The sequence below is a fragment of the Camelus dromedarius genome, chromosome 17 (genome assembly GCF_036321535.1).
Source record: "Camelus dromedarius isolate mCamDro1 chromosome 17, mCamDro1.pat, whole genome shotgun sequence".
Taxonomy (NCBI): domain Eukaryota; kingdom Metazoa; phylum Chordata; class Mammalia; order Artiodactyla; family Camelidae; genus Camelus; species Camelus dromedarius.
This window is the reverse complement of record NC_087452.1, coordinates 6,694,006-6,720,493: the sequence shown is the minus strand read 5'-3', so window position 1 is coordinate 6,720,493 and position 26,488 is coordinate 6,694,006. Positions and strand designations below refer to the sequence as shown.

Sequence of the window (26,488 nt, the reverse complement as noted above, 5' to 3'; positions counted from 1 at the left end):
CAGGGTGCTGTCTGGTTCAAACTATAAACGATGTCTCTCCCTAAATATTGAACTTACAGAGAACTAGGACAGTATTCAGAGATTGGGAGGGAGGCAAAAGTAGGAGTCAGGATGTACAAGCGCTAAATCTTCATTTGTCCTGTTAAGACTTCAATCAGCTGTCAACACAGAAAACTGAGACACTTCAAGAAATAGCAGAAAGAACAATCTTTTATAGGAATGAAGGTAATTACTGAAACAAAAGCCAAAAGGGTTGACAGCTGTTACCCTGAGGAAATGGGAATAGAGATAGGTTGGTGGTAGAGGAGGCAGATTTTTGTTTTTTATAACCCTTGTAGAAATATGTGGTTTTTAAAAAACCACCCGCATGTAAAACGTTAATAAAAATGTTTAAAAGAAGAGGCGATACCAGTAGTATATTTGGATTCTGATACTAAATCAAACTGTATGACTAAACTATAATGCTAAGTACTTAAGTTTTAGAAAGCATCTGAAAGGTTAAAAAAAAAGGATATATCGAGGTTTATTTTAGGGCTAAATGAATTAATTTAACATGATCTATAAACTTTTTAAAGATCTTTAAATTGTTGGCAATAGATATTTGCATATTGACTGTATCTAATCCACTGTTTCTTTAGTGTAGCTTAATTGTTAGACACTATCCTTTAGTGATTTAAATTATTTTTGTTTCATGTAAATTTTCTTGTTACAGGCCTTAGTTTTGCCACTTCAGTGATCATCTGATACTCTCTAGCTCCTGTAGCAAGAAAAATCATTTTGGCTTCCCAAAGGCTGATCAAAGAGAACCGATCACACTTGCTTATGTTTCAAGCACGAGAGCTGTGGCTTCTGTCCTACAGTCTCTGGTCCGTGAATCAGCCAGGCCCCTCTCCCTACTCCGGGCAGGCACAGGCCACCCAACTACATCCTCCCGCCCCAGACAGAGCACGGCTGAATCCGCCCCTCCAAAGCTCAAGGAAGGAAAAGAGAAAACAAAATTCTCTTAGCACAACTAAAATATATCATGTAGGGGATACAAATATTAACCACCTACTGTTTGCCGGGGACTTAAATTGAAATCTAAACTAGAAACCAGCCAACCAACCAGACAACAAACAGCTACTTAACTGACAAAACAGGAATGTGCTACCACTGGAAAAGATTCAAACAAAGGTCATTTAAGGAAAATGAAGCAATAAAGTTGGGAAGCTGGTAATAATGAATAAATGAAAACTATTTCTGGCACAAATTTGCAAGCTACAGAATGCTGAAATTCTTTACAGAAATACTGTCACTGAGTGGCCTGAGGACACGATGGCAAGTTAGGAATGTTTCCATTTTAATCCCATTTTCTTCCACAGAGATGCTTTGAGAGTAATTCATTAATATTTGCAAAGTGCTTGGTGATAAGTTCAAGGTGGAATGTTAGTCACAAATCATAGAGCAGGCACATAGGGTCACAAAAAAGGTCTGAGTAAACACTCAAGTAAAATTCAGTCTCAAGTAATATTAACAAGGAAGTTTGTATTAACACTAATATAAAAATTTATTTTAAAAAATTACTTTAGATGAAAAACTGCAACCCAAGTTTTTTACAAATAAAACATCACATAACTTACGATATTTACTGTGAATTTCATCTATTTCCTTTTCTGTTTGGTCCTTCGTAAAAACCAGTATCTAAAATAATCCAAAAATTCTTAATTAAAAATTCAAAAAAAGACAAAAGTAGAAATTAGTACTATAAACTTTAAAATCTCAAATCTGGATGTTTAAAATAGAGGAAAACAATCTCTCATCTGTTTTATATATACCCAGGAAGATTAACTCCTGCCTACTTCCCTTGAATTTTGTAATAAATATACATTTTACTCATTACTTTTCTTCATCAGTAGTAAATGCAACACTGATTCCATTAGAATTTATGAAGAATTAACACAACAATTAAATTTCCCATTTGCAATATTTAATTTTTCACATTCATTAATACAAGTAACACTTAAAATAACAAGATGGAAGAGACATTTAGCAGATCATTAAAAGGTAGATCTTTTTGTCTGCCTTCTATTTTTTCCAATCTAATTTTTCCAAATCTACCACAAAGATACATAAAATGAAAATACAATGATACAAGGCTTCGTATGTTCAATTTCTGTTCTACTTTTTTAAATCTTAGACTTAAAAGATCAGAAATCTACTTACACGACTCATTACAGTCTCCATCTTACAGTTAGCACACAGGTAATAATAAAGTCAATGAAAATCTCATTTTTTCCTACTATCTGATTATAAACTTACTTCCCTAAGGTCGTTGCTTTCCTTACAAACACATTACCGATGGTCTAGAAAAATAGTCTATTTGGGAGAGCCCAAAACACTTCCTCCAGTGTCAAAGGACACAATGACTACTTTCTTCTTTGGTATCCTTCCCTCAAGTTTTGGACCATCAAGCTAGAGGAAGGCAATAGTGAAGAAATTTAGGTCTCTGATTCCCTCAATAAGCTCAAAAGATGCTCAACCTCACAAATTCTTATGATACTTAATTTCTCCATGAGTATAATCATAGAACTGAAGAATTCCAGAACTCAAAGGATCTCAGAGATCATACAGTTCAACCCCCGAGTTTTACAAATGAAGGTCCTATGGATGCAGAGGTTAAATGTCAAATAACTTATCACCAGAGAAAGGGCCAATACCAAGGTTACCTAACGCACAGGCATACACTTTTTCCACAAAACTCTAATTCATTAGTAAACTCTACTTTGGATTGCATTTTGTGCCAGAAGACTGCTAAATATGATAGAATTTTGTGCTAAAAATGAGCTGCAAGTAAATTATAATACATTAAATGGAAATGTGTTCTAGCACATTTCCCACTCAACAGATTTAATACTGGTTTCTTTTAATTTGTAGGGTATTCAATTTTTCTTTCCTTCATTTCTACCCAGATACTGAAAGAGAGCATCAACATACACTTTCGTTGAGTTTACTAGCTTCAAGACGCATCCTCGTTTTCTCCATATTTTCAATTTCCTGAACTATTTCAGCAGCTGTTGAAATAAGGACATATAGCCAATGTCAGTTATATGATTTTGCTCAATGTACCTGGTTACACAACTGTTAATACTGAAGCTGGACGATGGGTATACGGGAACTCCTGCCCTATCTTTAAAATTTTTCTGTAACTCTAAAGTTATTTCAAAATAAAATGTTGGAAAAACTAAGAACACAGAGTTAAAACATGTAACTTTCACACACGCAATCACAGTTTAAAACATAACCAGAAGAGTACAGCAAAGTCATTTTGCTCTTTTCTTTGAGTATATAGGTGCATATATAGCAGTCCCAATGGAATGTGAAAATTAATGTTACTGTGAACTCTATTCTTAGGGGATACCCATTCAAACTCAACATAATAAATGTAGTACAATAGGCTTCTTTCTTTTTAGCATCTTAATATAATACCCATTTATTATCTCAGTAGGTTTTTTTCCATTTTTAATACAGTTTTGAAAGAACATTTTCCACTTACAGCTATTACAAAACATTGGCTATATTCTCCATGTTGTACAGACATCTTTGAGCCTGTCTTACACCCAACAGTTTATATCTCTCACTTCTCCACCCCAACTGCCCCTCCCCACTCCACTGGTAATCACTAATTTGTTCTCTGTATCTGTGAGTGTGCTTCTTTTTTGTTATATTCACTAATTTGTTGTATTTTTTAGATTCCACATATAAGTGATATCATACAGTATTTGTCTTTGTCTTATTTCACTTAGTATAATGCCTTCCAAGTTATCCATGTCACTGCAAAAGGCAAAATTTCATTCTTCTTTTTAAATTGAAGTAGTCAGTTACAATGTGTCAATTTCTGATGTACAGCACAATGTTGCAGTTATGCATATACATACATCATATTCATATTTATAATTTCATCCTTTTTTATGGCTCAGTAGTATTCTATTGCAAATGTATATACATCTTCTTTATCTATTCATCTGTTGATGGACACTTAGGTTGTTTCCACAGCTTGGCAAATGTAAATAATGTTGCTATAAACACTGGGGTGCATGTAACTTTTCAAATTAGTGTTTTTGGGGTTTAGATATATACCCAGGAGTGCAATTGCTGGGTCATATTGTAGTTCTGTTTTGAGTTTTTAGGGAATCCTCTATATTGTTTTCCACAGTGGTTGCATCAATTTACATTCCCACTAACAGTGCACAATGGCTCTCTTTTCTCTATATCCTCGCCAACATTTGTTATTTCTGTTCTTTTTGATGACAGCCATTCTGACAGGGGTGAGGTGATATGTCATTGTGTTTTTAATCTGCGTTTCCCTGATGATTAGTGATTTTGAGCATCTTTTCATGTGCCGGTTGGCCATCTGCATTTCCTCTTTAGAAAAATGTCTATTCAGTTCTCCTGCTTATTTTTTAATCAAATCATTTGGGGTTTTTTTGATTTTGACTTGTATAAAGCTGTTTACATATGTTGAAATATTAATCCCTTATTGGTCATATCATTTGCAAATATTTTCTCAGAGAAAATCTTGAAGCCAGTCAGAAAAAGAGGGTATATTATGCAAGAAAAGTCAAGCATTACTACGTCATGCTTTTCATCAAAAACTACTCAAGATAGAAGAAAATGGAATTAAGAATTTAAAGTGTTGGGGGAAAACACCCACCCACCTTGAATTCTATAGCAATGGAAATATTTTTCAAAAGAGAAATAAAGACTGTCTGAGACAAACAAAAACAGAATGTGTTACCAGCAGACCTGGACTACAAAGTGTTCAAGGAAGTTCTTCAAGCAGAAGAAATCTAAAACCAGAAACTCATCTCTATAAAAAGAAATGAAAAGTACTACAAATGACAAAAATTAAGGCAAATATGAAACATATTTTTCTTATTTTTAACTAATGTAAAAGATAACCGTTTAAAGGAAAAACAATAGCAATGCATTGTGTTAACTACCAGCATACGTATAAGCGTAAAATTCATGGCAACAACAGCACAACGAATTAAGAGATTGGGGCTGTACCGTTGTAAGATTCTTACACTACAAGCGGGGCAGGATATTATTTGAACGTAGACTGTGGCTAATTAAAGGTGTACATTATAAACCCTAAGGCAAACACTAAAACTTCTTGAAAAAGAGGTCAAATAACAAGCGAGTAGTAGAAATGAAAAGTAATGTTAAAAATAATTAATCCAGAAGACAATAAAAAAGGATAAAAGGAACAAAAAAGCAGATGGAACAAACAGAAAACAACAGCAAGATACTAGGTTTAAAGCCAACTGTATCAATAACTACATTAAATGTAAATGGTCTAAGAGCACCAACAAGAGACAGGGAATGCAGAATGAATAAAAAAGAAAAGCCAAACAATATGCTGTGAACCAAGAACCCATTTTAAATAAAAGACATAGATAGGTTCAAAATAAAGTATGGAAAGAGACATATCATGTAATTACTAATGGAAAGAAACCTGGAATAGCTATATTAATATGAGGCACAAGAGACTCCAGAGCAATGATTATTATCCGGGATAAAGAGGGAAATTATATAAAGGAGTCAATTCAGCAAGAAGACTTAATCCTTAATGTGTTTGTACCTAAAACATAGAGATTTAAAATATGTACATGAACAAGAACTTCTGGATCCAAACAGGATGGGCTAGACTCATTTTTTTTCTCATTTCTCATAATCTTCTGCCTGAGTATAACGAAAAACCCCAGATATAACAGACAATGGTAAGAGAACTCCAAAAGGTGCAAGGAGGAAAATGGACTGGCTAAGGACCTCAGAATTTGAGGTACAACACTGTGGTAAGTTTCCAGAGTTTTCTTTTCATCCTCTAAAAATCCCAGGCTGGTCTCTGGTGAAAACTGCAACACAGAAATGCCAACAGGCACAGAAGGTAAAAAAACAAAATAAAACAAAACAAAAAAAACCAAGAAAAACCTATTCTAAGCAAAGCACTGTGAAAGGAAGAGATCAGAAATCTTTTGAACAACACCCTTTGGACAATACCTGACCTATTCCAGCTGAACACGCTGATGCTCCCAGCGCCCTCCCTGCAGTATCACTGGAGGGTAGGTGGGGAGTGTGGACCTCCAGCTCCCCACCCCCAACACCCAGCAGCAGCAGGGGGCCTGCAGCAGGCTTTCCTCTCCTGCCAACAGTGTCAGTGGAGACACAGTGAGGAGTCCAGATTTCTACTCACTCAGCAGAGGCAGGTGGCACCCTCATCCTCTCAACTAGTAACTGGGGGAAGAGGCTCTCAAGAGAAAAAACCTGGAGGAAAGTATTCTTTACTCCTGCAAAAGGAAATCCTGGATATGCCTCTGACCGACTCACACGTGAAATGGTCTAGAATTAATGTGGCAAAAGGTTTACGAACTGAGCCACAGTGTGGAATACCAGGTTTCCAGAGTGGCCTCCAGGTAGCAATTACATGAGGCAAACCAGAATCACACCGCAAGGGCTCTAAAAACTAAACTGTCATTAGAAATTAGAACCACAGCGCACAGAAGCAGGCCAGGATGTGTGGTGCCAAACCCAAACAAGGCGACTGCTCACTGAAACAGAGTATTTAGGGGAGCACTCATCCAGTCTCTAGATGGGATACTGCCCAATTCATGAGGCACCTAATGAAGCCAATTAGATCTTCCCCCAAAAAGAATATTTTTAGAAGTATAGAATCTTATAATATTATACTGAAAATGCCCAGGGTATAATAAAAAACACAGTCCACAGTAAGAAGTAAGGAAACCACAACTTGAATGAGAAAAGATCATCAGCAGATGCCAGCACGAAGATGACTCAGATGTCAGAGTTATCTGACAGGAACTTTAAAGCTAACATAAAAATGCTTCAACAAGTAATTAGGAAGACTCTTGAAACAGAAGAAAACAACACTGTTAGTGTGTGTAATACCTTTATGACAGCAATGGGTCCATTATAAAAATACAGTTGACCCTTGAGCAACAGAGGGCACCAACCCCTAGCACAGCTGAAAACTCCCATCCTGCTGTTTCTGCCTCAAAAACAAAGGAATTAACAAATGGCAGGAAACTCAAATGGTTTGGATAGAATCAGGACTCAAACCCTAGTTCTTTTGATTCCCCTTACTGTGATCTCTAACGGAACACAAACTTTTCCCCACACTTAGTTAATGCAGTATCTGTAAAATGAAAATACAGGTACTGTATTTATTGAAAACAATCTGCACATAACTGGACACACACAGTTCAAACCCGTGTTGCTCAAGGGTCAACGGTGTATCTCTTTAACGTAATTTAAATGTTATATTTTTTATTAATTTCTCATACTTAGAAGAGAAAACTAAATAACAACAACAAATATTGGAAACAAAGTGAAGCAAATGAGCAGGTCACTGTATTATTTCAAATAAGAACATAACCACAAGGAAGTGAAAAAAGAACTTATGAACGCAGCGCCTGACTATGTGCCCTGAGTCTGGGCAAGGGGGAGGGCGGGGGAGAGCCGGGTGGAGAGAAGTGAGAAACCTGGAACTCTTGCTCTGCTTGCAGAGGTGTAGCAGCAGAGATGAAGCACTTCTGGAACTATTTCAGATGTATTACAGAACTGAGCAAATTGGTAAATATGCTGATGCCACTGGGCGGGAAGATCTTCCTGTGATAAAGGGAAATACAAACATGAAATACAGAAAAGCACAGAGGAACTCTGCGGGGCGGGACTGAAAGTAGAGGTGTTGGCATGTTCTCATGATTCCTTGTACACACAAGTGGACTTACATGCGTACATATACATGCAGCATACTGCATCCACGCAGGTGTGCGTATACACACATCCGTGTACGCATCTGTATACATGTGCATGTATTCCTGAGCGCCACCTGCTGAAAGAGCATCAAAGCTAAGGCAGCAGGTAGCAACGAGTGCAACTAGTAGCCGTATCTTGGTTCCCCCTCCAAAAAAGACCAAAGCTGGTTCCAGGGCTGGCATATGCTAGAAATAAGGAAATGGTAGTAATAATGATGATGATGATGATGATGATGATGATAAGGGTATATCATGAGGACCATGAATCAGCATAGAGAAGTTCCCATTGACCTAATCTGGAAATGTAAATACCAAAATAATCAAGGAAGGAAATAAGCTACAAATCTGTGAATTCCTGTTGATAAGAGACAAAGAATAAAACAAGATGGGAAGGCTCCTTTTCAGAATTACAGCAAGTGTCGACTGGTAAATGTGGAAAGAGGGCTGAAATTAGAAAATCATCATTTTGCAACTATACAGAAAAGATTAGTTCAGGTGAAAATTACCAAAGAATGTTAAATATAGGGGCGAGATTTTAATGACATATAGGATATTTACATGGTGTTAAAGTGTCTCCCTACAGATTTCTTATTAGGAGTAAGGAGGAAACTACACAATGAAGAAACTGGCAAGGTGATCAAATCTGCTACCACAACGAGGAGCACAAAAATGTCAAATACATCCAGATGTGACATTCTGAGGACAAAACATCATTTATATAGCATTCTGGCCACGAATGCACAACCTGAATGTAATTATAAGGAAACATTAGTCAAAGCCAAAATGAGAAACATTCTGTTTGGGGGAAAAAAACTAACAACAACAAAGACTGTATTCTTTTAAAATGCCAATGTCATAAAAGACAAAGAAAGGCTGAGGAATTGTTCCAGACTGAAAGAGATTGAAAAGATATTACAACTAAATTTAATATTGTGATTCAAAACCGGATCATGGGCTTGAGGGAAAGAAAAATCCATAAAGGCCATTATTGGGTCCACTGCCAAAACTGGAATCGAGATGATAGATTGAAGAACTGTTTAATAACAAAGGTGAATTTACCAAAGTTGGTAACTACACTACAGCAATAAAAGAGAATATCCCTTTTCTTAGGAAATACACAATGAAGTATTTAGGAGTCAAGATTATAGAACTTCTTCTCAGATGGTTTAAGTAAAAACATGTGTATATAAAGATGAACACACACAAGAACACATATACATTCATACACACAGAGAAATTGTAATGCATAAAGCAAAGGGACAAAATGCTAACAGGTGAATCTGTGTAAAAGGTATATATGTGTTCTTTATGACAGTGTTTCAACTTCCCATAAGTTCAAAATTATTTCCAGATAAAACTTTTTTTAAAAAATATGCAGAATTAAGATGTCTCCAGACAAATAAAAGCGAGAGAACTTGTCTCAACTGCACTACAAGAAACGTTAAAGTTTTTCAGGCCAGAAGAAAATGGTATCAGATAGATGGACCTAAGGAAAGAAATGAAGAACACTACAAATGGTGACTGTGCTGGCACATATATGCTTTCCTTCTCAATTGCTAAACTTTCTTTAAAGGAAATTGACAGTTTAAAGCAAAAAATGGTAACAATGTATTAAGGGGTTTATAAGATATGGAAGAAAAATCTATGACAATAAAACCAAGGATGAAAGTTGTAAGGTTCTTATGTTAAAACATGTCACATAAAGTTAGAGGTAAAGCTAGAAACCAACAGTGGAGATAAAATGGAGAACTAAAAAATATTCAATAGAAAAGAAAAGAAAAGAAAAGAAAAGAAAAGAAAAGAAAAGAAAAGAAAAGAAAAGAAAAGAAAAGAAAAGAAAAGAAAAAAAGAAAGAAAGAAAGAAAGAAAGAAAGAAAAACAATGGACAGGACAAAGAGAAAATGAAAAGATGGTAGACTTAAACTCAACCAAACAGATTAACTGAAAAAGTTTTAAATTCTACAATTTAATAATACATCTTGTCAAATTAAATTTAAAAAGCAAATCCAAACCATATACTGCTTACCAAAAAACACAATATAAATATAATGATATAATTTGTTTAAAGAAGAAAAGTGAAATAAGATTATTATTTATGGAATATCATCAGAGATTAAAACAAATATTTCATACTAATAAATAGATTAATTCATCAAGAAGACATAACAATACTAAATGCACATACACCTAATTACTGAGATTGAAAATGTAAAGAAAACTGAATATACTGAAAGGAAAAAAAGAAAATCTATAAATACACTTGGAGATTTCAATAATCTTCTCAGTAACTGATAGTATCAGTAAAGATGCAGAAGACTTGAATACACTATCTAGCAACTTTACATAACTAACATTACAGATCACTGAACAAAAAAAGGAAACTTTTCAAGTGCTTAAGGAACATACACCAAGGAAGACCTAATGCTGAGTTATAAAACAAACTTCAATAGACGTAAAATGTCTGAAATCATACAGAACTGGTTCAATGGAATCAAATTAGTAATGAATAATAAAGAGGTATCTGCAAAATATTCAAACACTTGGAAGCTGAAAACACTTCCAAATAACCCATGGGTCAAAGAAGAAATCACAACAAAAATTCAAGTCTTTTAACTGAATGAAAAGGAAAATACAAGAGAAATGAAAGCACACAGCTACATAAAAACCTGAAAGCCCATGTTCATAGTAGCTTTATCCACGATAAATTGGAGATAATTTCAAGCTGCCTGTGAACAGTCATTCAGTCATCACTTCAGTCAGAACACAGAACATTTTCACCTCCAAAAGTTCCTCTGCTTACCCTGCAGTAAACTCCTTCCCCTTTACCCTAAGGCCCTGTGAAATATGATTTCTTCTATGTCCCTATAGTTTAGCTTTTTCTAAAATGCCAGATAAATGGAATTTTAAAACTGTACATTACATAGTCTTTCATATCTGGCTTCTTTGAGTTAGCACAATGCTTTTGAGATGTATCCACGCTGCTGCATTTATCATCAGCAGTTCATTCATTCTTACTGCTAAGCAGTGTTCCACTGTATGGCTGTACCACAATTCGAGTATCCATTCATCTATTAATAGACAATCTCTACAAATAACAAAGCTGGAGGAACTACATTACCAGACAGCAAGATCTATTATAAAATACTCATAAAGTAATTAAGACAGTGAACTGGGATAAGTAAGGAGTGTACAAGGAGAAATAAATGACCCAACAGAACAAAACAATGACCAGACCCACACAAATACAGTTAGCTGATTCTTAACCAAGATGGACTGACAATTCAGGGTGTAAAGGATGGCTTTTCAATGAACAGTGCTACACCAGTCAGCTATCCATATGGAAAAAAAAGAATCTTGCCTCTGCCTCACAGCATCAGTCAATTCCAGATAAGTTTTAGGTTGAAAGGTAGAAGCAAAAAGAATAATGCTTTTAGAAGAAAACACAGCCTTGTGGTAGGTAAGGACAAAAAAAGTTCTAGCTAATGGAAAAGTTCAACGAATGAGATATAAAATTTAAAACTTCTACTTCTCAAATGAACCATTAGGAGAATGAGAAGATGAAACAAGAGATTAAATATACATGTATCTAGCAAGATTTGTATCCAGAAAAATTTATGTACTTCCACAAATAAATTAGGAAAAAATAGATCCACAGCACAGAAAAAGTGGGCATGAGAGATTCAATGGGTATTTCACCAAGGAAGATATCCAGATGGTCAATAACTGTATAAAGAAGGGCTGAACATTATAAGCCACTAAGGAAATGCAAACCATAATGAGATACTACCATGGATCCACTAGAATGGCCAAAACAGAAAGTTGACAATACTGATGGTGCTAAGATGTGGGAACACTAGAACTCTCATACCCTCTGAATGAGAGCAAACACTGGCACTGGGCTTCTGTACCCATGAAAACTGAACATCTCCAAAAATACAACATAGTAATCCCACACCTAGGTACACATATCCCCGAAATACATGTACCTGTGTGCAAAAGAGATCTGCAAGAGATTACTCAAAGCAGCATTATTCTTAAGAGCCAGAGAGTGAAAAATCCAAATGCCCATCAAGCATCGAATGGACAATGTAATATATTTACACAATAGAACACTTTACAGCAAAAAAAAAAAAAAAAAGAAAAAGAAAAAAATCACAACTGTAAACAAAAATATGGATAAACATAAGGTAGCACAAAATGAAGCCAGACTCAAAAGAATGCATAAGCTACTCATTATTCCATTTATATAAAGATAAAATATAGGCAAAATGAATAATACATGGTGTTAGAAGTTAAGATGGTGGCCATCTGTGAGAGCCTTCGAAGGTGGCAGTGATTGGGACGGAGGGCAGGGCTTTGGGGATGCTGGCAGTGCTCCGAGTAGTGGTTACAAAGGCATTATCCCTTTGGGAAATTTACTTTGTGATAACTCACCAAACAATATATTTTTAATTTGTGTAATTTTGTTTGCAGATTATACTTAAATTTTTTTAATTAGGCAATTCTATACATATGCTAATAAATTAAAGAACTCCAAAATCTGGGTGTGATGAAATGAAAAGAACAAACTATTACATAGTGTGTATGTAAATTTTTATAAAACAGTAATGATCAAGGACATATGTTTGTGGATAATAATCTTAATAGTCTAACAGTAGCATTTACTGAATGCTAACTACCTGCTAAGGTACTATGCTCGGACTCTACGTGCATTTTATCATTTATTCCACTCAGAAACACTGAGAAGTAGCTACTATTTTAACCTTACTTTAAGGGTGACAAAACTGAAGTACAGGGATAGTAAGTAACTTGCCTAAAAAAGTCACTCAGTCACAAAGCAAAACTGGGATAATAGCCCACACTCTCTACATCAACCTTCACCCCCACTACCTCTGGAAAGATAAATAAGAAGCTGGCAGCAGTGGACCTGAGAAGGGATCAAGGATGGAGAGATTGGCTGAGAGAAAGGCTGGCTTATCACAGGACATTCTAGGTATCTTCAGAAGGGGCACATTTGCACGTCTTACCTGCTATCAAAAATATATTAAAATTTTTTTCTGTGGTTTATAATCCCTGAGCTACACAAAATTGCTTTATCCAGAGGAGAAACATAACTCATTGTTTTATTACTTTACCTGATTTAGGATGCAAAGCATCACACTGGGCATTGTACATGTGTACAAATTCCTGGTGCCTTTTAATGAGCTGTTGTTTATTTCCTTGAATAGATAATCCATGCTGTTTTAGCTTCTTCTTTAAATCTCGATCTGAGAGCAAATTATATACAGTTTTGGGCAATGGCTTCCTTTTGTGAACAGAACTGAAAGGGGAAAAAAAGAGATCACTGAGGATTATTGTGAATTATCAAATGCTTTTCATGCAAAACAGTAAGTTACTTCCTGACTCAATAATGGGGTGAGTGGGAGAACAGTGGAACGATTAAGATACAAATAGGAAAGAGAAGAAGGCTCAAATTTGCGAGTCAAGTTGACAGTATTCATCTGACAGTGACACATGTGAGGTGGCGGTGGGACATTCAGACAGAGGGGTCCCGGTGGCAGCCAAAACTTACAAAAAATTAGGTCTTAGAAAGAGGTCAGGCTAAAGATGCAGACTTGGGACTCAGATATGGAAGGCTTGTGGACTGAATGTTATGAGAGCTCAGAATCACACTTAACGTGAACTTACTCAATCCTTTGCCTCTTTAAAGCATGCTTTTCCTAAAATTCGCCCAGGCAAATTTCCATGCAAAGTCTCTATAAGAACCAGTTATCTGGTGATTAGAGTACAAATGCTATCGGGGGTCAGGTTAGGGATTTAAGAAAATCAACATATATAGTTTCTTCAGAAAAAGTTCTGATGCACAGGCAAAAGTGCCCCCTTAAACCCAAGGCAATCATTTTGCAAAAGTACCAAATGAAATAAAAGAAGACCTGTTGGGATGGTTAGCTTTATCCAATTCATTACACCAATGAAGAAAGAATTGAAAGAGCTGACAGGTAGACAGGGACATCGTCCTCAAAAGAGCACAAATCATCACCTGGCTCCTGACTGCATTTGCATAATGAATGTAATGATAAGCACCAAGCTACAGTTTAAAATATAACAAAACTCTATCAAATAACTTTCTTCTACTCCCTCCAAAAAAACTAATTAATAAACAGTATTTCTTTAAACGGAATATGTAGAAGTCAAGCTACCCAAAGGTATCAATGACTTGAAGCAACTTTATAGACAGGAACTCCTTAGTGAAGTTTAATCTATTTAATCTGATTATAACCTGGTTCTCTGAGCACATCGCCTGGCTCAACGCTTTGGCAATTAGGTGCTTAATACATATGTATATAAAGTAGTCATTATAATTGCAAGCATTTTTACATAAAATACCAAAACCTCAGGTAAAAATTTATAGGAACTTGAAAGTAATAGGTTTATCAAAAACCAAACAAACAAACAAAAAAAACCCAAGATTTACAAAGGACTTGTGCCTAGCTACTTGGCACAAGGGCACGCTACTCAAACTCTAGTGCATCTTGGAACTACCTGGAGAAATATTCAGAATTCAATTTTCAGTCACTTTGCCACATCACACACCAATTCTGACACAGCTTGTAAGTGGAGACCTAAAACCTGTATTAACAAGGTTCCACAGGGTAAATCGATGCGAATGGTCCAGAGACCACAGGTAGAAGAGAGAGACAGTAGAGTCCAATACAGACTAAAAACCACCAAACACCTCTATTAACCAACAGTACCATTCCCTGGCTAGGTTATTTCTTTTATGCTCTATCAATAAAATCTAAAAGCCAGAAATAACTACTTAACTGCAGAAAGACCTGCAAACCCTCAGTGGATTACATTTTCCTGAAAACTGTTCTTCTTATAATGACAGCCAGCCTACTGGACTCTACAACACTGATAGGATTATAGCTAAATAAAATCACAGTAGGTAGTAAGAGCTGAAACATTCTGTAGGAGTTTAGACCGGAACATTGTGAGGGACAATCCATCGAGTCTGTATCGAAAATATTTATTTTATTAAGGACAGATGATTAAACTTATGACTGTGAAATTCTAATGGAAAAGTGTACTGTTGACTGGCATTTACAATGAAAAGCACCAGCAGAAATCAACAATTTCTGTCAAGAATTTTAAAATATGAAGCCTGACAATGTTTCCCAAAACATGAAAATGACAATGATCTTTCCTCCACGATTTAGTGAAACTGAGTAATGCATTCAAGGGTCCTCAGGACCCGAGGTCATCAAAAGGAGGAGTATTCTTTGAATCAGCTCTACATGAACCTACCTAGAATGGGTTAAGGGTTCTCATCCACATTAAAGAAATGGCCGGTTGGGGTGGAGTGGAGAAAATTTTTTATTTTTTATTTTTTTTTAGCCTTTTTAATTTTAATTTTTTTTCCACAAGTAAGTTACTAGCACACAAATTAACACTCATTGTTTGCTAATGTAGGCTAATTTCCTTCCTGCTATGTTTATTTTTTTTAACATTTTTTATTGATTTATAATCATTTTACAATGTGTCAAATTCCAGTGTTCAGCACAATTTTTCAGTCATTCATGGACATACACACACTCATTGTCACATTTTTTTCTCTGTGAGTTATCATAACATTTTGTGTATATTTCCCTGTGCTATACAGTGTAATCTTGTTTATCTATTCTACAATTTTGAAATCCCAGTCTATCCCTTCCCACCCTCCACCCCCCTGGCAACCACAAGTCTGGAGAAAATTTTTTAAATGTCAGAGACTCTTTTATGTAACGAGCCCCCAGGATCAGGATGTAACTAAAGAGAAAGGTGACAACATTTCCTGAAGTGTATCTTCACAAACTCTAGTTTTGCAAGATGACTTACGAGGATGAAAAGGTTCTGGGGTCAAATAAATTTAGAAATTACTGGATTGAACAAAACCCAACAGTTATGCTTGACGTAGGGCTTCTCAGACTCTTTGATACACTAACTTGAACAGTGAACCATTCCCTAAGAGAGAGAGCATGCAGCGCTTGTAAATGCGCTAGAAGGCGATTGGCAGAACCACAGTGCCCCATGGAATACGTGGAGAAGCACTACTGGGACTTGAACTTTGTTACACATGGAGGAGTATGTCTTTGGATAAACGGACAGAGGTAAGTGTGTTAAGACGAAATATGATGGACGCATCTAGAGAAAGAGCAGTCCAAGCAAGATTATCAGTGCTGATTCCTTCTTCTTCAAAGAGAAAATGCTCAGCTTTTGATTCTTTAGGAAAAACATTTTTAAAGAGAGATGAAGGTCATTAGATTTTCATGGCTTTTGGGAAATAATCCTTGGGAGCTCTAGCTTCATTTATTCCAAATCTTGACTAACCAGGCAACCTGAAAATCTAAATTTTACCCTTGTTAACCAACTTGCCTACCAGGAGTGAGTACTGCATGTGCAAGACTGCACAAGCATCTGTTGCAGGGATCTACGGAGGCACCTCGGGGCCCAATGGCCACCGTGGACAAAGCAGGGACGAAGGGGGAGGTCAGGTGTGGCAGCACAATCCCCAGGCCCTTCATTTCCGCTTTTATGGAGTAGGGCCATTTCTACCTACTTTAAATGTTATGAGTCACTGTGGGATTTCACTTGAAAAAAAAAATGTTCTGCTAGGGGAAAAAACTTATACACCAAGTTAAAAACATGACAATAAGAACTGTCAGTTGGTGCCCTTCACTGTAAATTAGTAAAGCATCACTGTGCTTCACATGTTAGCTTGTGAAAATTGTAACAGCAAGAGTTTGTCCCTCAGAACCTGCATTCACTCCAGATTTACTCATCAAAAATAAGTCACACCATTTTATCTTTGATCACAAAAAAAACACTAAATTGGTCCTGACTTACTAGCATGGTTTTTGGAAAATACTCTTCTAAGTTCTTCAAAACAGACCAAGCATAAGAGCCACTCACTCTGTTTATTCCCACCTCCCAGATACCATTCATTTCTTCCATTTCCTTCCCCTCCTCTCCAGCTCTCTCTGAATTATCACCTATGCTCTCCCCCTTCCTTTCTATTTTGGAAGAAGGGTTCTTTCTGCATGGTAAGGATAACTGCATTACTGGACTTCTGATCTCCTGTTCCATTTATCATCTGTTCTCTCCCTGGAGATAGTAGAAGGAAAGAGGCTAGAGGCTTAAATAATTTCTAATTTAAAAAATAAAATCTTCCTTCATCTTGCTGCTTACTCCTTCCCCAAACAACCATCTCATCTCTTCCCTTCATCCCCAGATTCATCTAATTTGCAGCTTGTTTCTTTATTATCTTCATTTACCACTGATTCCACAATGCCCTGCAATTGAATTCTGACTAAAATTTAATTCCTAGACACTTACATATATGGAACAATAGTAGCCTAGTTTAATAAGCTACCAGGACTCTGATGTTTAAGGGAGGCAGAACAGCACGAGCTTAGGTACAAATACTGGGTTGACAACTTAGTTATATCACCTGGATAGTTGCGGGGGTGGGTAGGAACACATTACATTTCAAATATACCTTTTAACGCCATGTGTATACATGTATATTCAGAAAGAAAAATAAATTTTGTTAAACCTACACTTAACAATTTTTAACTTCCGAGGTTCCTAAGAACCAAAGAAAGATCTGAAATGTTTTATGTTCAGAATCTAACGTCGCTTTCTTTGGCCAAGAGCTTTATGGTAGCTCTAAAATTCTAAGAGAAGAAAACAAGTCTAAGAAGGATTGAATCCTAAGTCGCTAATGTCTCGTTAAGTCAAATTTTATTAGCATATAATAAAGTTAATTCTATTTGGCAAGGTGGGAGTTGAAGGAAGAACGAGGAGAGAATGGACAGTCGGCTAACAGTTCACAAAGCACAAGAGGCGCTGAGCTACAGAAGCTCAACGAGTGCACTGAACTTCCTCACCTTCTGAGGCTTTCCTTCTTCTCTTCACGTGATAAACAGCTGTCTAAGTGCTTGTTAATGTGATTCTCTGGAATATTAACCCCACAAACAGGACAATCCACTGTATTTGGCAAAAAGAGAAAGAGAATTTATTATTTGTAGAAAGAACAAAAATAATATAACCTGACATCTTTCATTAATTAAGACAAAAAAAAAAAAAAAAGAATCTAACCTTAACATGTACTTAGAACTAAGCAGAAGTGAAAAAGGACACCTCAGAGAAACAGGAGTGGGACAGACTGGTTTTATTGGGTAATGACTACACCAGGGAAGGTCACATAATCAGAATTCTGGGCCTAGAGGGAGACACTGAAAAGAAGTCTGGAAATTTGTTTACTAGAAAATGCTTTAGTTAAATCTTTTCTACCAAGGCGTGACCAAGCTATACAACCAATCTTAAGTTTTCTCATCTCAGGAACCACACGTTTAGTACCAAACCAGTCCTAAAGACTTGAGGAAAATATACTTGGCTGGGGTGCAAGGTGAGGGGAGGGTATATGCACTAGATTAAAACATGTATTGGTTTAGGCCAACTACTGTTCAAATTATTAATGGCTACAAATTTGTTACTTTAGCTTTCATTTGTAGCTACAGTTATCAGTCATTCTTTCATGCTTCACTTTATTTTACTTTGTGGATACTGCCCTTTTTTTTTTTTAACAAATTGAAGGTATGTGGCAACCCTGCACTGTCAGATGATGGTCAGCATTTTTTAGCAATAAAGCATTTATAAGTAAAGTGTGTACACTGGACACACTTTACTTTTTAGACATAAGGCCACTGCACACGTAAGAGACTACAGTATAGAGTAAACATAACTTTTATATGCACTGGGAAACCAAAAACTTTGTATGACTCACTTTATTGAGCTATTTGCTTTACTGCGGTGGTTTGGAACTGAACCCTCTATTTCTTCAAGGTACGCCTGTACAAGTGTAGTGTTAAAAATAGGAAAGACAATCACTCTGAAACTGTTTGATGGAGCTTCAGGAATCTGTCTGTGGAGGTATCCCAGGGCCTGGAAGTCACCAAGGATAACAGGCGGGGACCAAGGGGAGGCCAGGTTGGGTGGCACCAGGCCTTCCATCTCTACGTGAGCAGGGCAGGGCCAATTATATCTATTTTATATGTTACGGTTCACTGCAACATTTCATTTGAAAAAACTGGTCTGCTAGGGAGAAAATGTTACCAAGTTAAAAAGAGTACAGTAAGGGGGGTGGGGTACAGCTCGGTGGTAGAGCACATGCTTCGCATGCTTGAGGTCCTGGATTCAATCTGCAGTACTTTCATTAACAAAAAAAAAGAAGAAGAAGAAGAAGAAGAAAAAAAAAAAGAGACAAATCTAAATAAACAATTTTTTTTTAAAAAGGTACAATAAGAACTGTCAGTTGTTAAAAGACTGACCAAAGATACGTTATGCTAGGAAATACAAATAAAAAATTCACATTTCCATATGAAATTTATACATTTGGGTACTAACAAACTGATTTCAAGCTAAGTTTGATAACCACTAACAGCCCCGCACTGTGTTTGGTACGGGTGTACCAAAGACGCCTGAGACAGAGCTTCTGCCTTTTAAAAAGTGCTCTGAACTTCACTGGCAAGAAGACATGGAAACAACAGGCTAATTAAACAAGCTGACCCAGTCATCAAAAAGTTAAGCAAATTGTACACAAAAGAGTCCAGAAAACAAACGCGGTAACACTTCAGGGGTGTGAGATACCAAAACTGAGTAACATAACCGAAGAATCGTTCGATCTGGATAGAGCCCACGAAGGTAGAACAGGGCTTGGCACACATTTTTAGAGAAGGGCCAGTTAGTAAAGATCTTAGGCTTTGGGGGCCAGAGGATCTCTGTCGTAACCAATAAATGACGCCGGTTAGCATGAAAGCAGCCTCAACAACTTGTAAACACACGGGCGCGGCTGTTCCAGTGAGGCCTTATTTACAAAAACACATGACAAGCCAAATCTGGCCTACAGGTTGTCATTTTCCAGTCCCTGGGTGTTGCAAGGAATAGAGGGGGGACCAGCTCGGCTAGAGCAGGAGGATTTTTGAGAGAGAGAAGTGAGAACTAAGGTCAGCTAGGGTGGTAGTCAAACTGTCTAAGGCCAGAAACGCCAGTCTGAACAGCACGGAAGTGGTCAAGTACTGACATAGTAAGATAAAAAGAGCTCTTTAACATTAAACTGGAACTGACATGAAGGGTGAAGGGGGGGAATGAAGAGCTGAAAAACCGAAAGCTGCTGCCGTGCTTAAAGTATGAACTAATTAAAACTGCTTCATTTTTGCAGCAAACATCCTGGAAGCAGTGCCTACACCCCCCTGAGACTGTCAAAGGTGACATCTGGCTTGCCCTTTCCCACTCCTTCCCCCTCAAAAATGCTGCTTATTTATTCCTAGGTCACGTGGGATGAGAAGATCTCCACAAAGAAAATACACCTGTGAAAATAGTTTCCTACCTTTAGCAACTTGTTTCAAAGCCGATGTAGAGGGTGTCTCAGGAACACGAGTGTCCAGGGAATGTGGAGCTGACTTTTCTAAAGGTGTCCCTTTGGTCTTTGCAGAAGTGCTCACCTCTTTCTGAGGGCTAGATTTGCTTTCCTTCTCTTTTATCAATAGCTCTGATGCAGAACCACCACTTTCTCTAATAAAGAAATTCTCCATTAACCTGCTTCCTTGCTTTAAAGAATGTTTGAAGGCTACAGGAGTGTGCACTTTGGCAGCAAGGTTCTTTGAAGAGGAGGAAGCAGGAGATATGGGTGGTGACTCTAAGGCAAACTGCAACAGATGATTCCTTGAAACACAGAAAACATAACAGGTAATTAAGCCATCAGCTTATGTATACATAGTAGTAAGTTAACCGACATAAGCTGTTTTCCCAATTAACACGTTTCTATGAAAAATAGAACTTAATTCATAATGACAACCAAATCAGTGTTTCTTCTGGAAGAAAATACAAAGCAATAAATATGACTTAAGAAGAAGTTAATCTGTCTATAAAAGAAAATGGAGGGACTTCAGATTCTGGCTGTGGAGAAGAGCTGGTATGAGACTTACTCTCCAGCTTTAAATAACTTTAAAATCTGGACAGAACATATAAAACTGTTTGCAAGCATAGACTATAATCAACACAAGGCTACAATTCCTGAGAGAGAAGAGAAACATAAGGTGATCCAACATTTCCACTGGAAACATTTTCTGCGAGTTGGGTATTGAAATGAAGTTGAAACAGGAACCAGTGATGTCACAGGGTGGAGGGAACAGAGGCTAGAGCTCTGGGCAAAGGTCCCTGGGACTGGAGGGACAGGGTCCTGGGCAGGAGGAGCCACAGAAAAGTACGCTAAAGGCTTTTTATTCAAAAAGAGAGTGTAATGCAAGAGGAAATTAAAATCTATAACCAAAGGAATAAAACAAAGACCATGAAACCTAGGCATATAATAATCGAATGGCTGAAAAATCAAAAATAAAGAGAAAGTCTTGTAAACAACCAGAGAAAAATAAGACATGACCTCCAAGGCATGGTTTCTCAACCTTGGCACTACTGACACTTTGAGTCAAATAATTTTTTGTTGTGAGGGATTGTTCTATGCCTTGTAGAAATGTCAGTGTCATAACCGCCCTGCTCCAGGTTGTTTTTTTTTTAAAAATCACTAACAATGTCTTATGGAATTTATAACATACATGGAAGTAAAATATCTCAAAACATAACAAAAAAGGAATTAAATAATGCAGAAATATTATAAAGTTCTTGTACTGTTCAGAAAATGATAAAAGTATTAATTTATGGTTACTATTGTATGTTAAGGGTGTATTTCATAATTTTTTCAGAAATGACCTAAAAGAGCAACACTAAGAAGTATACTGCAAAAACTAACAAAGGAGATAAAAAATAAAAATACTCTTAATATCAATAAAAAGGACAGGAAAGGAGGAATAATTTAAAAAAAAAGAACATATGGACAAAGAGAAAACAAAGAGTAACATGGTAAACTGTAATCAACTAAATGTGATGAATACACACTCAAATTAAGACAAAGACTGCTAGACTGGATTGAAAAATAAGATGCAGGGGGAGGGTATAGCTCAGTGGTAGAGTTCATGCTTAACATGCATGAGGTCCTGGGTTCAACCCTCAGTACCTCCATTAAAAAAAAAAGGAATAAAAAGAAATAAATAAACCTAACCCTCACCCCCCAAAAAAAGAATTAAAAAAAAAAAAAAGATGCAACTATATACTGTTTAAAAGAAAACACTTTAAAGACCAAGGAAGAATAAAAATAAAAAGATGGGAAAAGAGGCACCATGCAAACACTAAAAGAAAGCTGATTGGGCAACATTAATAAAAGACAAAAAAGAATTTAGGGAAACAAGTATTATGAGAGAAAGAGAAACATCTCATTTTGACAAAATGGTCAATTTAACTAGAAGTCATAAAAATCATTTTACTCCCTTCACAGTATAGTTTTATAACAATGTATAAAACAGTATAGTTTTATAAAAATGTGTAAAACAAAAATTGACAGAACTAAAAAGAGAGATAGTCAATTCACAGTAACAGTCAGTTTAAATAATAGTGCATATAAATCTAAACACACCCTTCTAACAAAATAGATAAAAATCAAGTTAAGAATACAGATCTGAACCAAGCCAATTAATCAAACTGATATAATTAACAAATAAAAAAAATCGCACCTGATAAATGCAGAATATATATTCTTTTTAAGTATACGTGGCACATTCATCAGCACAGTCCATGTTCAAAGCCATATGTAAGCCTCAACAAGTTTCTGAAGAATGAAGTAATTCAGTGTATCTTTTCTGACCACTGAATTCTCATGAAACTCAGCTGACAGAAAACTAAAAAAATCTCCAAATTTTAAGAAATTAAGTACCACACTTCTAAATATAGGTTAAATAACTATGGAAATTAGAAAATATTCTCTCACAGCGAAAAAAAATGTGACAATTAATATATGTATGTTCATGTATAACTGAAAAATTGTGCTCTACACTGGAATTTGACACAACATTGTAAAATGACTATAACTCAACAAAAAAAAATGTTAAAAAAAAAAAGAAAATATTCTGACTCGGGAGTTTCCAAAAACAGTCATTAGTAAACAATTTACAGCTTAATAGAAAAACTGAAAATCAACATTCTAAGCTTCCACCTTAAAAGGTTAGGAAATGAACAGCAAATTACAACCAAAGAAGGAAGGAAACAATAATAGGTACCAGAAAAATAGAAAATAAATGTATAAGAGAACATGAGCAAAGACAAAAGTTGGTTCTTTGGAAAAATTAACAAAATCGGTAAGCTACCAAGACTGAAAAGAAAAATGAATGAAAATATAAATTACAGAAGAAGAATTAAATGGAGGTATCATTAAAATTAAAAGACAGTAAGAAATTAGAATACAGTAAAAGCAACACTTCATATCAATAAAATTGACATTTTAAGTGAAATGGACAAATTCCTTGAAAAAGACTACTCATCAAAACTGACAAGACAAAGAAAGAAACAGAAAACATGAAGAGTAGTAGCTATTAAGGAAATCCAGCTGTAATTAAATACCATATAATATCACTCATATGTGGACTCTAAGGAAAAAAAGAAAAAAACAGGACACTATGAACTCATCTACAAAACAGAAACAAACTTGCAGACATAGTAAACAATCTTATGGTTACCAGGGGAAAGAGGGTGGGAAGGGATAAATTTGGAAGTTTGAGATATGCAAATGTTAACCACTATATATAAAAATATATAAAAAAACAAATTTCTTCTGTATACAATGGGGAACTATATTCTATATCTTGAAATAACCTTTAATGGAAAAGAATATGAAAATAAATACATGTGCGTGTGCGCGCGCGCGTGTGCGTGTATATATATATATACACACACACATATACATATATACATGATTGGGATATTATGCTGTATACCAGAAATTGACACATTGTAATTGATTATACTTCAATTAAAACAAAAAATATTACTACAAAGAATACTCAGGCCCAGATCAGATAGTTTTGCTAGTGAATTCTACAAAATATTTAAGGAAGAAATATCAATGTTACAAACTCATTCCGAAAATAGAAAAAGGAATACTTCCAAACTCCTATTAAAGCCAGCATAATCTTGATTAAAAAAAATCTAACAAGCACATTATAGAAAAAGAAAATCATAGTCCAATAATATCTCATATAGACACAAAAATCCTAAATGTAAATTAACAAGCAAAATCTAGATAGATAAATTTTAAAATACAATGCATTATGACTAAGTGGAATTTATTCCAGGAATACAACATTGGTTTGCTAATTGAAAAAAAATCAATGAAATTCACCACATTAGCAAAATAAAGGACAAAAACTACATTAACTGTCTCAATAAATGCAGAAATAGCATTTGATAAAATTCAGTACCCATTCATAATAAAAACAGTCAGAGCACCAGGAACAGAAAGGAAACTTTCTTAATTTGATTGAAGATATCTTCAAAAAAAAAAAAAAAAAAAACTACTAAAATGATAGTCACTAATGAGACTTTGAATATCTTCCCCCTCAAATTAAAAACAAGATAAGGATGTCTACTACTGCCACTTCTCTTCAAGTTGTACTGGAGATCCTAGCTTTTGTGGTAAAGCAAAAGAGGAGAAAAAAAAAAAAGAGAGAGCGATAAAAGGTATGAAGGCAGTAGGAAAGAAAACATACTTGCAGATGATATGATTATGTTCATAGAAAAATTCAAAAGAATCTATAAGCAACTAGAATCAATAAGTGAATTTCTGCTTGGTCATTACATATAATGTCAATAAACAAAAATTAATGCCATGCCTATACACTAGCAAATAAAAAGTGAAAATTTAAATATCATTTGAAATACTATTGAAAAATATAAAGTACCCGGGAATAAATTAAACAAAAATATGCAAAACTTATGTCTTGAAAACTCCAAGACATTGCTGGGGGCAATTTTTAAAAGGCCTAAGTAAATGAAGAGATATCCTATATGCGTGTACTAGAAGACTCAACAACGTTAACACGCCCACTTTCCCCACGTTGATTTATAGATTCAATAGAATCCCAATCAAAATACAAGCAACTTTTGGGGCTGGAAATGATACATCATTCTCACATTTATATGGAAGTCAAAGGCCCTAGAATGCTAGCAATCTTACAGGAGTCAAAAGTAGAGGACTCCCACTACAGCCTGTAAGGCCGTCTGACACAGTTACAGTGCTAAAGACACTGTAGTATTAGTTTAAAGGGAGACAAAGAGAACATGGCACACATTCTTCGGAAGCGGGCAGACACATACAGTCACTTGCAACAAAGGAGCCACGGCAAGTCAGTGAGTCTTTTTAACAAATGGGGCCGAAGCAAACGAGTATCTGCCAAGAAAGAAATTAATCCCAATCCTTAACCCCATCATATATAAAAATTAACTTGAACAGGTTCACAGGCCTAAATATAAAAGCTAAAACCTTAACAACTCTAGAAGAAAACAAATGAAAAACTTTTTATGACCTGAGGGAGGCAAAGATTTACTAGGCAGGATTTTAAAAAGCTGTAACCATTTAAGAAAGAGACATACACACACACAAAGAATATACTGGACTTCATCAAAATTAAAATGCCTGTTCATCAAAAGCCACCTTTTGGAAAATGAAAAGGCAAGCTACAGACAGGAAGGAAAAATATATAATACATACATCTGACCAAAATACATAAAGAATTACTAATCAATAAGAAAAAGACAAACAATACAATTTTTAAAAACTGGGCAAGAAACCAGAACAGACACCTCACCAAAGATAAAAGAAGAGTCAATAAGCTCAAGAAAAGCTACACTAGTCATCAGGAAACGTAAATTAAACCAGCACGAGTTACCATTTCATACCCAACAGAATGCTTACAACTAAAAGGACTAACAGTACCAAATGTTAACCAGGACCGGGAACAACTGAAATTCTCCTGTGATCTAATCCCATTGGAAAACCGTTTGCCAATTTCTTATAGTTTAACATATACCTGCCCTATAAGCCAGCAACTCCATTCCTAGATGTACCCAAAAGAAATGAAAATAGATGCCCACAGAGACTGCACACACATGTTCACAAGAGCTTTTTACCATACTAGCCATAAACCGGGAACAATTCAAATTCATCAGTACACATATAGATAAGCATATTGTGCATACTTACACAGTGGATACTATTCAGCAATAAAAACTAATGAATACTGACACAAGCAACAACATGGGCAAATAACAGAAAGAGTATGTGACACGAGAAAAGAGAATCAACATACACTGTATGATTCTATTTACATGCAGTTTAGGAACAGTCTATGATGATGAAGCCCGAATGGTGACTGTCTGTTGGGTGGGGGCTGACTAGACGCAGAATAAAGGAGCTATGGTACGGAAACGTTCTCTATCTTGACTATGACGGCAATCACACAGCTTTATGTTTATCGAAATTCAAACTTACTGTATGTATTTCACTATATGTAAATTTACCACAGTTTTAAAATATCAAGAAACAGTAAAAAGAAAAACAATAATTTCAAATATCTCACTGGTATGCTAATGAGAAACGCTAAAGCTTGAAAGACCAGAAAAACCAAGAATATCAAGTGTTGGTGAGGCTAGAGAGCAGATGGAACTCTCCTACTTTGCTGGCGGAAGTGTGA

At 35.8% G+C, this 26,488-nt stretch overlaps 1 protein-coding gene across 3 annotated transcripts in view; it reads right to left on the bottom strand.

The window, feature by feature from the left end:
• The window catches only part of RAD18 (RAD18 E3 ubiquitin protein ligase), a 100,022-nt gene that overhangs the window by 52,167 nt on the left and 21,367 nt on the right, over positions 1-26,488 (bottom strand). For 2 of the 3 annotated variants that reach the window (XM_010984978.3, XM_031470789.2), the window contains exons 5-9: positions 20,245-20,579; positions 17,744-17,843; positions 12,950-13,134; positions 2,974-3,050; positions 1,620-1,680 (exon numbers count right to left, since the gene is read on the bottom strand). In XM_010984978.3, the coding sequence (XP_010983280.1) occupies positions 1,620-1,680; positions 2,974-3,050; positions 12,950-13,134; positions 17,744-17,843; positions 20,245-20,579 (758 nt within the window). The remainder of the gene's footprint in view (positions 1-1,619; positions 1,681-2,973; positions 3,051-12,949; positions 13,135-17,743; positions 17,844-20,244; positions 20,580-26,488) is intronic. The other variant, XM_031470790.2, reaches the window with a different exon arrangement.